At 36.0% G+C, this 13819-nt stretch overlaps 1 protein-coding gene and 1 long non-coding RNA gene across 3 annotated transcripts in view; one reads left to right on the top strand and one right to left on the bottom strand.

Moving 5' to 3' along the window:
• Nucleotides 1-13819, top strand: part of LOC126762465 (uncharacterized) — a 290496-nt gene that overhangs the window by 229584 nt on the left and 47093 nt on the right. The window lies entirely within an intron of this gene.
• The window catches only part of LOC126762463 (uncharacterized), a 31076-nt gene continuing 21633 nt past the window's right edge, over nt 4377-13819 (bottom strand). Inside the window, exon 4 of the mRNA XM_050479214.1 lies at nt 4377-4802. Coding sequence (XP_050335171.1) covers nt 4620-4802 — 183 coding nt within the window. The 3' untranslated portion in view covers nt 4377-4619. The remainder of the gene's footprint in view (nt 4803-13819) is intronic.

Raw genomic sequence — 13819 nt, 5'->3', positions numbered from 1 at the left:
TGAAAGATAAAATATGAAAAATTAAGGAAAAAATAGTTTACGGACCATCTTATGTAAGGAAGAAGAAGAGATTGGACGTGTAGAATTTTTAATAATTGTAGGAAAAAGCACAGCTTAATTTCAGGCAAAACTACTAGTCGTAGAGAAAAAGTTATATGAGAAAGTGGTAGGTAGTAAAAAGAACTAAAATTTTGTATTAACACTATTTTTAAACAAGAAAACACGTTAACTTCGGCTGCACCGAAGCTAATATACCTTTCACAGGCGCAATTCTTTTAGTAACTATGTGTTCAGTTTGTATGGAAGCTATACACAATAGTAATCCGATATGAACTATTTTTTCGAAGATTATATTATTATCTTAAGCAGTAATCCATGTCAAATTTCGTGAAGATACCACGTCAAATGCAAAAGTTTTCCACACCAGCACTAGATTCCGATCGTTTGGTTTGTATGGCAGCTATATGCTATAGTGAGCCGATCTGAACAATTTCTTCCGATATTACATTACTTCTATGAACAATAACTGATACCAAGTTTCGTGAAGATATATCGTCAAACGAGGAAGTTTCCCATGCAAGCATTTTATTCCGATCATTCAGTTTTTATGGCAGCTATATGCTATAGTTAACCGATCTGAACAATTTCTTCGGAAATTACATTGTTGTGTTAGAAAATAGTCTATACCGAATTTTGTGAAGATACATTGTCAAATGTGAAAGTTTTCCATACAAGAACTTGATTCCGATCGTTCAGTTTATATGGCAGCTCCGACAAATGAGCAGCTTCTTGAAGACAGATTGACGTTTGCAAAATTTCAAAACGATATCTTAAAAACTGAGGCACTACTTCGTATATATATAGATGGACAGACAGACTAACGGACGGACAGACAGACAGACGGACATGGCTAAATCGACTGAGCTCAACATACTGATCTTTTATATATATACACTTTATAGGGTCTCCGACGCTTCCTTCTGGGTGTTACAAACTTCTTGACAAACTTAATATACCCTGTTCAGGGTATAATTCCCTCAAATTTTAGTTGAAAATTTTGAATATTAAAATTTTTGGTTTTTTTGTTTTTATCTTGTACAAAAACAATTCTTCTTCAACAACCAGTTGTTACAAAATATTATAGTTTTGTTCACCTAAAACTAATCAGGATTGATATAGGGTTATAAATATATAAATGATCAGGATGACGAGAAAAGTTGAAATCCATTTGACGGACTGTCTGTCCGTCCGTCCGTGCAAGCTGTAACTGGAGTAAAAATGTAGATATCTTGATGCAACTTGGTAAGTGGGTTCCTTAGTATAAAAACAATTTTAAACTCGTAGATGGGCGCAATCGGAGAACTGCCACGCCCCTAAATCGCCTAATATGTTTAGTGTACTTATCTTCTAAACCACTTAAGCTACAGCAACCAAATTTGTTGAGTACAAATCTTTTAAGAACTTCAACCGATAGCGTGAAAATGGATGAAATCGGAAGATAACCCCGCTCACTCCCCATATAATGGCACTGTTAAAAACAATAAAAGCAATATAAATCAATAACTAAATAACCCAGAGATATTACATTTTATTACCGAGATGGTAGGAGAGAGTCTTATAACAGTTGGTGTGGAAATTAGACGATGTACGTGGCACCGCCCACTTTTTGAGGAAATCCCATATCTCGATTTCGACAACATTTAGTACGTGGCATTCTTTATACATTTTTATGTCGTATTGTGAAAATGGATGAAATCGGAAAACAACCACGCCTACTTCCCACATAGCTCAATTTTAAATTCCACTTGAATCGTTCAGCTTCCAGTTCACAAATCAAAAAGCAATTAATATAACGGGATAAAACTTTGCACGAATACTGTTTTTAGTGTGTGCCGCCTTGTAAATTGTTTAAATCTAATAAAAACTGTTCAAGCTCCTAGGTCCCGGTACTTATAGTTGGCTTTTGATCGAAAATGTCGGTCAATGTCTGAAATTCATGGATAATCCTTCTCTTATAATGGTATGTCTGTATGTAAAAAATGGGTGGAATCGGACCAGTTTTTACCCTAGCCTCCATATACTTGATATAAGATTTTCAAACTTCCGGGTAACCTTGTTCCGCACATATCGGCCAATATGTGAGTTATCCCAATGAAAATAAGAGAGCGTGTTTTACTCAAAACAATGTATCTTTGTGCTAAAAATAGATAAATTTGAGTAAAAATTTGGCCTAGCACTATGTAATTAATATCAGAATTTTTGAACATCCGGCTGACTTTACTATATGTGTTTTCTTTTATACCTTACTCCCTGGTTCGATTGCATCCGAACTTACTGGTTTGTATTTAGGGTTCGCGTAATAGATAAATATTTTTATTACCAGTCACAAATTGTTACAAAAGCAACCTTTTTTGTGCAGCGTTTAAAGAGGGATTCGTGGGAAAACAGAACAAATAGATCCAAAACCATGAAAAAGAGTCTAAGTGGGGGGTATTATTTTTTTGTTTGTAGAGAAAACCAATTTACTAATTGAATACTCAGTGAAAATATAATACATATATTTCAGTTTCATGTAATTAAATGTCAAAGTTATATCACCAGTTTTGATATACAAATGTCCTCCGAAGTACTTTCATTAATTTAAATTTTGTACAACATGTTGACTCTAACTTGAGCCTTTTCTAAGATCTGGTTCACCCAAATCAAAGGCAAAGTGCGATTTTCAAAGGCACTGCGTTACCAAAATCCCAATGCAGTGGAACTTATGAAGAATAAGCACACAGTTCACTTCAAATATATATGTATTATCAGATCTGCGTGGTATTAAATATAATACCTTAAAAGACTACTAAAAAACGATGTATGGTTCTCCAAAGCCAAAACAATAATCAACTCTTAAATAAAAAATGTTATTTTTAAATGATTATAACATAAACAAACTTGAAAAACCGTCTACTTTTTATAGCAATATTGAATAAAAGCTTCTCTATTAAAATAAGTTCTTAAGCGAACTTTCAGTTTTTTATTCTTGCTATTTGTTATATTTATTATTATTATTCATTATTTGTTGTTCAGTGGTCAGCGATTAATCGGATTTTGAGTTTAAGTCCAACAAGCGTGTAATATTTGTAAGCCTCATAAATTTTTTGGAATAATTGAAAATGAATTCTTATTTGAAAAAAAAAAATATTTAAAAATAAAAAATAATGTTTTTTGAATATTTAAGCTAAAGGTAAATATTTCATGTACACAGTTATTAAAGAATTACACAAAATTTCGCACTTTTTAAAACGAAAAAAATAAAAATAAACTCTTTGTCGCGTATAAAAACACCAGCGTATAGCATAACGTATTCACCGCTAATGGAGACGCAGTATTAGCATTGACACCAGAAGCAATACCCAGCGTAATAATAAACACATCACCTATAAACACACATATGTATATTTCATTTATGCAATACACACACATGCAATTGCTTATTTAGCTTCAACTGAGAGGCATTAATTTGACATAGTGTTTGGCAACGCTCAAGTAAATAAACTCAAAGCACACACACCGACATATATATGTGTGTAAATAATGCACTGAAAACTCAACTGGCATTTAAATATTTTTTTTTGTTTTTGTAGTGCATTTTTCCGCCACTCATCCCTAGCTTTTCCCCCCGCTTTATTTGCAAAGTTTTTTCGCTTTGCTAAAATGCTACTGTTTTTCTACTACACACACTCACACGCACGCATACAATGACACTTCGCATGCAAATGTCCATCACACATCACTTAAAGCTCGTAAATAATTTGAGTGCGCGCGGTAGGTTGGCGCGTGTGGGGTGTGACCGTCGCGTGGAGTGTTTACGTGTGGGACATTAAATGTCAGGTGGCAATACGTCATTTGCTGTTGATGCCATCGGTAAACCGCAATGATGTAAATAGTACAGCGGTGGCAATGAACAGGCACAAAAGCAAAATTAAACAAAAACAGCCAAAAGAAGCGTGTGACTTCGGTCCGACTGGGCATAAATACCGCAATGTGATGCAGCAGAAAAACAGAAACAACAATAACAGTAGTTTACGCGGTAGAACGAAAAACCTGTTTGAAATGTTAACAACTGTAAGCACGCTGGAATCCCGAAAACTATATTTTTTTTATTGAGCTTTCCACTGAAATTGAAATTTAACAGAATCAAACAATTGTCTGAATATTTTGACGGAATACGAATGTCTTTTCGTTTCAGTTTTTGAGTAAGCACTGAGCAAAAAATTCCTTTTTAGTAATCACTAAATTACTGCTGACGCTATACACAGCCGACATTTAGGTTTAAAAATTACGAAATTTAGCCTACATTTAGGCGTTATAGCTTAATATGAAACGAAATTATGTTATGATCGATAAAGTTTTATTTTATAATTTTATGATAAAAGTAGTAGCAATATATAAGCAAGGCGTTGCCAGACCGCTTTGTTTTACAATGCAAAGAGTTTTTAATATATATTTTAATTTTACAATTTTCTTTTGCATTATTTATATTATTTGTGAATTTTTCAAGTCATATTCCATACATTTTCCATTTCTCCTCCAGGTTCCATTGATCCTTCATTGGCTCCTTAAAGGGTTCCTCAGAAAGGGCAGCAGATCGCACCTAAATTTGGTGCGTCATAACAAATACCATCCTCGGTGCACAATAGAAACCCTCCAGAGCGAGTATTTAAAAGTGAGTATAAGTTATCCTCAGTCACCTCGAGAGTATCGCGCAGCCAATAGAATACATCTTCGCCGAATTCCGGATAGGTGGGAATGTTCTACGAATAAAAATAAAATTCTTTATTCAGAAGAAATTTATTTATATAAAGCTAAAGCTAAAGCAATGAATTGGAAAGCCGTTGATGATTATAAAATTTTGCTGAGCCGACAAATAACAATTATATATTTGATTCACGTACACATACTCTTTAGCACAGTCATGAAAAATTTTTGATGTTTTTGTCGCCAAATTATAAAGTAAGAAACTAACTTAAATTTTGCAGACATAATAAAACAACAAAAGCATTTCTTAATTTAATCATACATACATATGTGTTATAAATATACTCAAATGGTATATGAAGAACAGAGAAATCTAATATGCATATAAAAAGTGTGTAGAATTGAAGTTAGAAAATCAAGTTGCCTAATTTGCATTTGTCACACGCGTCAATGAATAACTGTCTCCAGCCAGCTAGATATTGCTTGCTTCTGAAGTTGATTTAATTAAATAAACGTGATAAATCACAGACTTAAATTGCTCTATGAAATGCTGCAGGCGTAGATTAGTTAAGGAATGAGCAAGTGATTAATTCGAAAATGGCGTATAGACATTCTAAGCACCAACCCACCTGCATACCTGCAAATATTCCACATACACGTACATAAATACAAATATATTTTATGTGTGTCTCCTAGGTTTGGATTATTAAAGTCGTGTTGCTGAAATGCGCATCCATATTACATATATCTACATATACAAACACATCCACCCTTTCACAGGCATCCATTGGCCGGAGAAGGCTTCGCTCACGCATGGTTATGAATATTTATGAGATCATTTGTTGTTGGAGGCGACAAGTACAACAAATCAACTGCTAAAGGTAATGTCTACTTATTGGATGTGGAAGTGGCGCAAATCACGTTAGTTAAACGCATAAATCGTCTACGCACCATCTACTCGAACCCTATAGTTAATTGCGTATAGTTACGTATACGGCATGGCGAACCAAAGTTTGAGTGTAATAGATGTTAGGCATGTAGTGCTAATATATATATATGAGTACATTTTTATACGCAATCGTAGTGTCCTTTATTTTCAGTTTCATTAGGGACACTGCGGCCGAATGTTGTGGAGAGTTATTTTTACTAATTTATTTTCATTGTACAGAGTTTAAATATCTAGATTTTTCCGGTTACATTTCGACTAAATGTGAAGAGCTACATTATGAAAAATTGAGAACATTTTCATTAAAATAAATAAATTTGATAACTGAAATGGAAAAAGGTAGACCATGCCTTTACCTAGTCCACAAATACTGAATAAAAGGAACTCTTCCTTTAAGGTTTATTGTGTCTGTTTCGAGTATTGTCTCAGCTGTCGGCTAGTATCGGGGCTTATTAACTAGGTATCGAATATGAGGAAATCAGCTTTAATATTCACTTTTTCCAAAAAATTCTTCACTAATCCCCGAAGAAGGCTATTTATTTTAGGCGGTTGGCACTTATATAGCCAAATATAAATTATTAAAATTTGAACTAGTAATAGTATCCGGTTCATAAAATAATACTGAACACCACTTTTAAGGCCATAAGGAGAGTTTAAAAGACCCTCGAACCCACAAAAACCGTTATCCTACTTTAACATAGATTTTTCCCTTGCCCTGAAACCACTTTCGCAATACTTCAGGACAAGGTTTCCAAGATGGATCTATTTCAAGTCAGTTCCTACTCTCCCTGCGTCCAGGGATGCCTACAGCTTTCCAGCCAGCATCAATCTAGTCAACTCACCTTCTAATGACTCGAATTCTCCGGACAGGGAGTTCCATCTCCCTATATTTTATGCATAATATATATTCTATATATAAGGCTATTTGATGCCAATTTTCATCATTGGTTCTCAATTTTCTCAACTAAATCTTCCGTAATGAGTTACCCAAACATGTCTTCGAATATTCTCCGAGCATGTCTCCTTTGATAGCACTTGAAAAAGGTATGGTTTATCGCTTCATCTTTTTAAATATATGCAGAACTTTCTGCTTTCACCATGTTGTACCGATATTTTCGGAAATACTCATCACCGGAGAGCATCTGTATTAAGTAGTAGTCTACCTCATCGTGTTTCCTACTGTGCCAGAGCAAAAAATTGTTATCCATGTTTCAAAATTTTCTAAATGTTAATTTATTCTTCAAAATCTATTTCGTCTCCCTCCCCCTTCTTGTTGACATTTTGTCCGGTCGAAAGGATATCGGAGTGTACCACACCTCGTTAATCGAAGAAAACTGTAAACATAACCTTGATTTTTGAACTGCTTTGACATGGTTTTTTCGGCTTCAGCTGACCTTTGTCATGTTATTCGGCCGATTAATCGTCTGTTTCCAAGAGTCATCGCCAGTAATAATACGTTTCAACATATGCTGTTAGTCGGAAAGCATTGTTTCACAGACGTTAACGCGACGTTGTTTTTCTAAAAAATTTAGTAATTTTACAAACAATCGTGCTCTCACTTTTATTAGGCCCAAATAATCTTTCAAAATGGTTTTTACTGATCTTTCCGATATTCCAACGATACTAGCAAGATCTATGACTTCTAATCGTCGATTTTTAAGCACAAATTCATTTATTTATTGACGTGTTGATCATCACTTGATGTTGATGGCCGTCCTGGACGTGGTTCCTAGTCAACGCGATCTCGATCCTCTTTTAATGACTTACACTTTATGTAATTCAAAATAATGACTATTTTGATATGACATTGGGCATAGATGTCACTGAAAGTCATATAAAAATAGAAAAAATATTTCGACAAATGAGTTCTCGTACAAAATTGAAATTAAAAAGCCTTAGTATTGTCTTTTGGTCAAATATAAATTTCGTTCTCTTCCATAATCCTTTTCAATTAGATCTATTGGAATGAAGACATTTATCTCTAGGACTGCTGATTCGGAAAAATACGATACGCCAAGGCGACTCTCAGAGCTGCTTTTCTTAGTGCTTTAGCGTGTACTTTCCGTTTATGTTTCTTGTTTAATGAGTCGATCCACATTTGTGGTGTGTCCATAAGCAGTTTTATTTTATTTGCAGGCAGTACGTTATTTTCCATAAGTCTTGATAGCGACATGGTCATATTGGCTGACATTTTAGCAGCATGCCACTACGTCAATGTATTATCCATTCTTACACCGAGGTATTTTAGGGTTTTCGTTCTTTCGAACTGAATATGTAATACATTTCCAAAATATATCTCGATATATTTCATTGGATTTATGTGAGCCTTTGAATTAATTCTTCCGAAATTAATAGGTGCCCACATGCTTTGAATATAATTGATTTTCCCGTGAACCTAAATCCATAAAATGACTTTATTACCAAAAATGTACCGTAAGTCAAAACAAACAACATTCCTCTCCGTTTCCTTAATATTTATTCGCTTTGCACGTGTTCTTAAGTGTTGTCACTGAGAACAAAAGTGAAGAATAACAAATCATTAATACAAAATTCGCGCTCATTTAACAGTCAAAGGCGCACAAACAAACGAGGCAGGTAAGTGGCTGCTGAACGGTAGCTGGGGATTGCAGAGAATTAAATTCAATTAAGAGTAACTATGAGATGAGCACTGCCGCACAAAGGCAGCGAAGCAGCGCAGACAGGAAAGCGAAGAGGATGTAAACGAGGCAGACGTTGCCATGCCACACACACAAACATACCCATACTCACACACAGACACAGTTGCATAGGTAGCGAGGAGCGCTGAGTAATTTCTCAATTTAATGGCAACCTGCTATGCGACGCTTGACGACAAGCAATAAAACAGTAAGCCTTGCTAAAGCAGAGAGTGGTCGCGTAGGAAGAAGGAGGCAGTGTGCGGGATGGCTGAAGCTTGCATTTTCACCTTCATATGTACGACGAAGCCAAGGCAGCACTGAAGCTGGCGTATCATTAACTACGGTAGCGCGATGACAATAGTAACAATAACAACAGCATCAAAATCACAGTGCCATACTTACACACATATATGTGTGTACGTGTTGCGTGTGCATGTAGATATCGAGCGGAAGCGGAATTTCTCAATGTCTGCGTAATTTGATACATTTCCGGCGCTGTAGCAATGGAGAAGCTGCCGATGACGTCGAGATGACAATAATGACGGTGAGCAAAATGAAAAGATATCAAGTGCCGAAATGAGCTTTTGCGGCGCGGTGAAGGGCCATCCGCAACTACCGAAGGCGCCAATGTGCTGAAGCATGAAGCCATCACCAGGAGGATGATGATGTTGCCACAAATAGAGCAGATACGCAGAGAATGTGGAGTAACTGCTGATGCCATGAAAAACACGAAAACGCAGATGTCACCGAGTGCTGGTGCCGCAGGAATGCTGGAATTCAAGAAAGCAACTGCTGACACATTGCGCGCGCGAACTCATCAAAGTGTGAATATACACATCTATAGTATATCTAGTTATAAGTATGTGTGCGTGGATGCATGATTGCTCGAGCAGCAAATGATTGCCGGTACTGCGGCAGCACCACTCAAGTGGCCCGGTGTGTAAGTGTGTAAAGCGTCGCAAACAACTCACGGCAAATAACTCAAGTAGTAAGTAAAGCTGATTATATGAAATTCTTAACTGAACAGGTTGCGAATAATACCTCGGTAGCTATGTAGGTACATATATATGTAAGTACGCTGTGGTCTCTTTAACTGCTTGACGACGCTGAGTTGACATTTAATTTCTACGCTTGTCCATTTGCGAAAGCTTAACGACGGCAAGTGCACAAAGGTCATCAGTAAGGCAAGCACTACAATGAAACTCGCAATCATACATACATACCTACACACATACGTACATATCTGAAGAGCAGGAGGTCATGCTGATTATAATGACAATTTACCGACACGACTTCATTCATAAAGTTGACAGTTCAATATAACTGGAGTGTAATGTAATGAGCGAAAACGATATGTGTTGCAAGTAAATTTGATGGCGCTCTTGGGAAATAGCTCACGACTGTTCAATCTCGATCATGAAATGTGTCGCACAACAAATCGCTTGCCTTCCTTCAGTTTATTTATACATACATATATATATCTTTAATGTTATAACAGACATATGTATGTGCATGGAGCATATACTACGAGTGTCACTGATGGCGTTCAATCGAAATGCGGAAATTGTTCGCTACAGTTAATCGTGACACGTAGCCACTCAGCTGAACTCATTTCGAATGCGGAAATTAGCCGACGACATTTGAGCTTGTCATACACATACATACATACATATATACACATAGGTATTTAAAATATTTTTTTTTTTATAATACGAGAGTAATCCGTACTTGTAGAATTAATCTACTTTTTGCAACAAAATCTCATTAACATGTGCACCGACCTCCAGAGTTTGGCCGTAAATTCGTGGAAAGCAGATACACAGTTCAAAGTTTTTTAGAAATAATTAAAATTTATGTTTATGTGTCATAGAATAAATAGAGTTGCCAACTAGCAGGAAAATGCATTATTGCAAGTAAGTATAATACAAAAACAGGTATCAGTCAATCAACGATACAAACTTAAACAAAAAACAGAAAAACAACGGATTTCCTACAGAAACTTGATTCCGATCGTTCAGTTTGTATGACAGATATGCGTTATAGTGGTCCGACATATGGGCAGTTTCTTGGAGAGAAAAGATCGTGTGAAAAATTTCAGATCGATATCTTAGAAACTGAAGGACTAGCTTGCGTATATACAGACGGATAGACAGACGGACATGGCTAAATCGGCTCAGCTTGTACGCTGATCATTAATCTTCGTCTTAATACACCTTGTATAAGAACCACAAACTGAACGAAGGAGTATGGTACAAACTGGATCTTTATACTGCTGTCGATTGCACTAAAATTCCGAAAAATTTTTGTGTGACATGAGACTGGCAATTTCTACAAGGATTCAGAAAACAGAAACCATCCTTTCAGTTATCTCCTTGAATTGGAGCTGCCGCTGCCTCCGAGGAGCATCAAAAAACGTTCAACTCATTTCCCATGAATTGCGTTCTTGGAGTCAAACCACCACCGGCAGCAGAAGAAGAGCTCGAGTTGCCTCGCGATTCTAGAGTGACTCTTGTACCACTTCATTCTTCATTCTCTACAAGAAAAAACTTCTACCTATTCAGAATCCACCCGACACACAAAATTTATGTCCTGGGTACAACGAGTGCCCGGTTGACTCAAACCACGTTCTTACCACCGCCGTCGAAACATCATGTTTCATTGGCCGCCATTGATTTAATTTAGGGCCTGGACATTGTCTAATAATGTTAAGCAGACTACATACCCGTATATAGCGATTTCCTCTTATTCTATTGGAAATAAGCTGAATATCTCAAGTGGCTATGCATTCTGAATTTCCAGTAAATATACGGCAATAATTTCTAAAATGATAATTCATGTTTTAATATTAATGGTTAAGTAAAAATATGATTTTACCGTCACCTAAAATGCAAAACAACGTATCATCAAGAAATATCGAAAATCGCTGTCAGATATAATAACCATTATATAACCATTTTATAACCAAAACTCAAAAATTTGTTTCAATATGAATGTATGATAACCAATATATAACCACTTTATAACTTTTTATAACCACTTTATAACCAAAACTCAAATCTTGTTTCAATTAGAGTGGTTTCTATTATATTGTTTTTCCTTCGCCTGTAAACATAATAAAAGTGATGTAACGTTATTTTGCATTTTGAATGACAATATTATATATATTTTTATACTCTCGCAACAAAGTTGCTAAGGGGAGTATTATAGTTTTGTTCACATAACGGTTGTTTGTAAGTCCTAAAACTAAAAGAGTCAGTTAAAGGGTTATATATACCAAAGTGATCAGAGTGACGAGTAGAGTTAAAATCCGGATGTCTGTCTGTCCGTCCGTCCGTCTGTCCGTGCAAGCTGTAACTTGAGTAAAAATTGAGATATCATGATGAAACTTGGTACACGTATTCCTTGGCTCCATAAGAAGGTCAAGTTCGAAGATGGGAAAAATCGGACCACTGCCACGCCCACAAAATGGCGGAAACCGAAAACCTATAAAGTGTCATAACTAAGCCATAAATAAAGATATTAAAGTGAAATTTGGCACAAAGGATCGCATTAGGGAGGGACATATTTGGAAGTAATTTTTTTGGAAAAGTGGGCGTGGCCCCGCCCCCTACTAAGTTTTTTGTACATATCTCAGAAACTACTATAGCTATGTCAACCAAACTCTATAGAGTCGTTTCCTTCAGGCATTTAAATATACAGTTCAAAAATGGAAGAAATCGGATAATAACCACGCCCACCTCCCATACAAAGGTTATGTTGAAAATCACTAAAAGTGCGTTAACCGACTAACAAAAAACGTCAGAAACACCAAATTTTACAGAAGAAATGGCAGAAGGAAGCTGCACTCAGGCTTTTTTTTAAATTGAAAATGGGCGTGGCGCCGCCCACTTATGGACCAAAAACCATATCTCAGGAACTACTAAACCGATTTCAATGAAATTCGGTACATAATATTTTCTTAACACCCTGATGACATGTACGAAATATGGGTGAAATCGGTTTACAACCACGCCTTCTTCCCATATAACGCTATTTTGAATTCCATCTGATGCCTTCTCTGTATAATATATACATTAGGAAATGAAAATACAATTCAATGCTCAAAGTACACAAATTGATCTAATCTAATTAATTTTACAGCAAAATAAAAAAAAATGTATGTAAATTTATCATGCGAGAGTATAAGATGTTCGGTGACACCCGAACTTAGCCCTTCCTTACTTCTTTTATCTTAACTTTCTCTAATTTTTGTCTCTATTAGTTAGATTTTGGGTTGTGGAGCCAGAAGAACAAACCTGAAAACCTTCGGCGACGCCTGTTCGGAATATATAGTAGAAAAGTAAAAATGTCAGCAGAGGAGAGAACGGCATTGTTCAGTGCTATATGTAGTCCAACACACCTAGAAGTCTTCTTTAAAAAGTTTTCCAAAGTAAACAAGACAAAAAAACAGAAAAAATGTTTTTTTCGGCAAAATCAATTTATTTTAATCAAAATAGTAGCCTTCTGCTTCAATACAGCTTTTTGCACGGTCCAAAAGCATGTCGAAGGAGTGTTTTAGCTCGTTGGCCGGTATAGCCGCCAGTATGCCAGTGCAAGCCTTTTAAATGGCCTCTACGTTTGCATAACGCTTTCCTTTCATGGGAAAATGCATTTTCCGAAAAGGAAGAAGTCGCACGGTGCCATATCAGGTGAATACGGCGAATGGTTAATGGTTAAAATGTGATTTTTGGTCAAATAATCGGACACATGATGTCCTTCGAATGTTGGATTCTGAGCAATTTTTCATCGTCAGTCAATTTGTGCGGAACAAACCGTGCACACATCTTTCGTAAGCCAAAACTTGTTTCATCAATTGCAACGTTTCGGTAAAAGTTTTACCAATTTTAAAACAAAATTTAATGTTGGCTCTATGTTCGCACTGATAACACAAACATACTGAAACTTAAAACGCAATAACTTCACTTCCAATCGATGAAATGAAATTCTCACTGGACAATCGATAAAGATAGCAGATTCTAACGCCCCAGTCGACATATAGATGGCACCACCAGGGGCGTTAGACATTCAAAAAGTCTTTTTTACTTTAGAATGCACCTTGTATAGTAATGAAGTCCTGACGAATCTTCATCCCCACTTACTTATCTCTCTTTCTTTCGAGGAATTCAGATATAGAGTTGCTTGGGAGGTGTGTAGCTTGTTCGTCAAATCGAGTTTGGACACTTTTGCATTATTTGGAATTAACAGTATAAATGACGACCCTCGTTCAAGTAAGATTCATTATTTTATACAAAGGACTCTCTCCCCACTTCATATATGTATTCCACTTGGCTTCTGTTTAGCATAATGTGTTTATGCTCCATACTTTTCTCTTCATCAAGTTGGACAGGTTTTGCTCATAAACACACAGTTACCGCGAACCATTTTGGCCAAGAAATTTTTTTTTGTTATTTTTGTACATTTTTTTACCGTT

Source organism: Bactrocera neohumeralis, chromosome 6, assembly GCF_024586455.1.
Source record: "Bactrocera neohumeralis isolate Rockhampton chromosome 6, APGP_CSIRO_Bneo_wtdbg2-racon-allhic-juicebox.fasta_v2, whole genome shotgun sequence".
Taxonomy (NCBI): domain Eukaryota; kingdom Metazoa; phylum Arthropoda; class Insecta; order Diptera; family Tephritidae; genus Bactrocera; species Bactrocera neohumeralis.
Note: the sequence above shows the minus strand (reverse complement) of the source record. Positions and strands in the feature narration are given on the sequence as shown.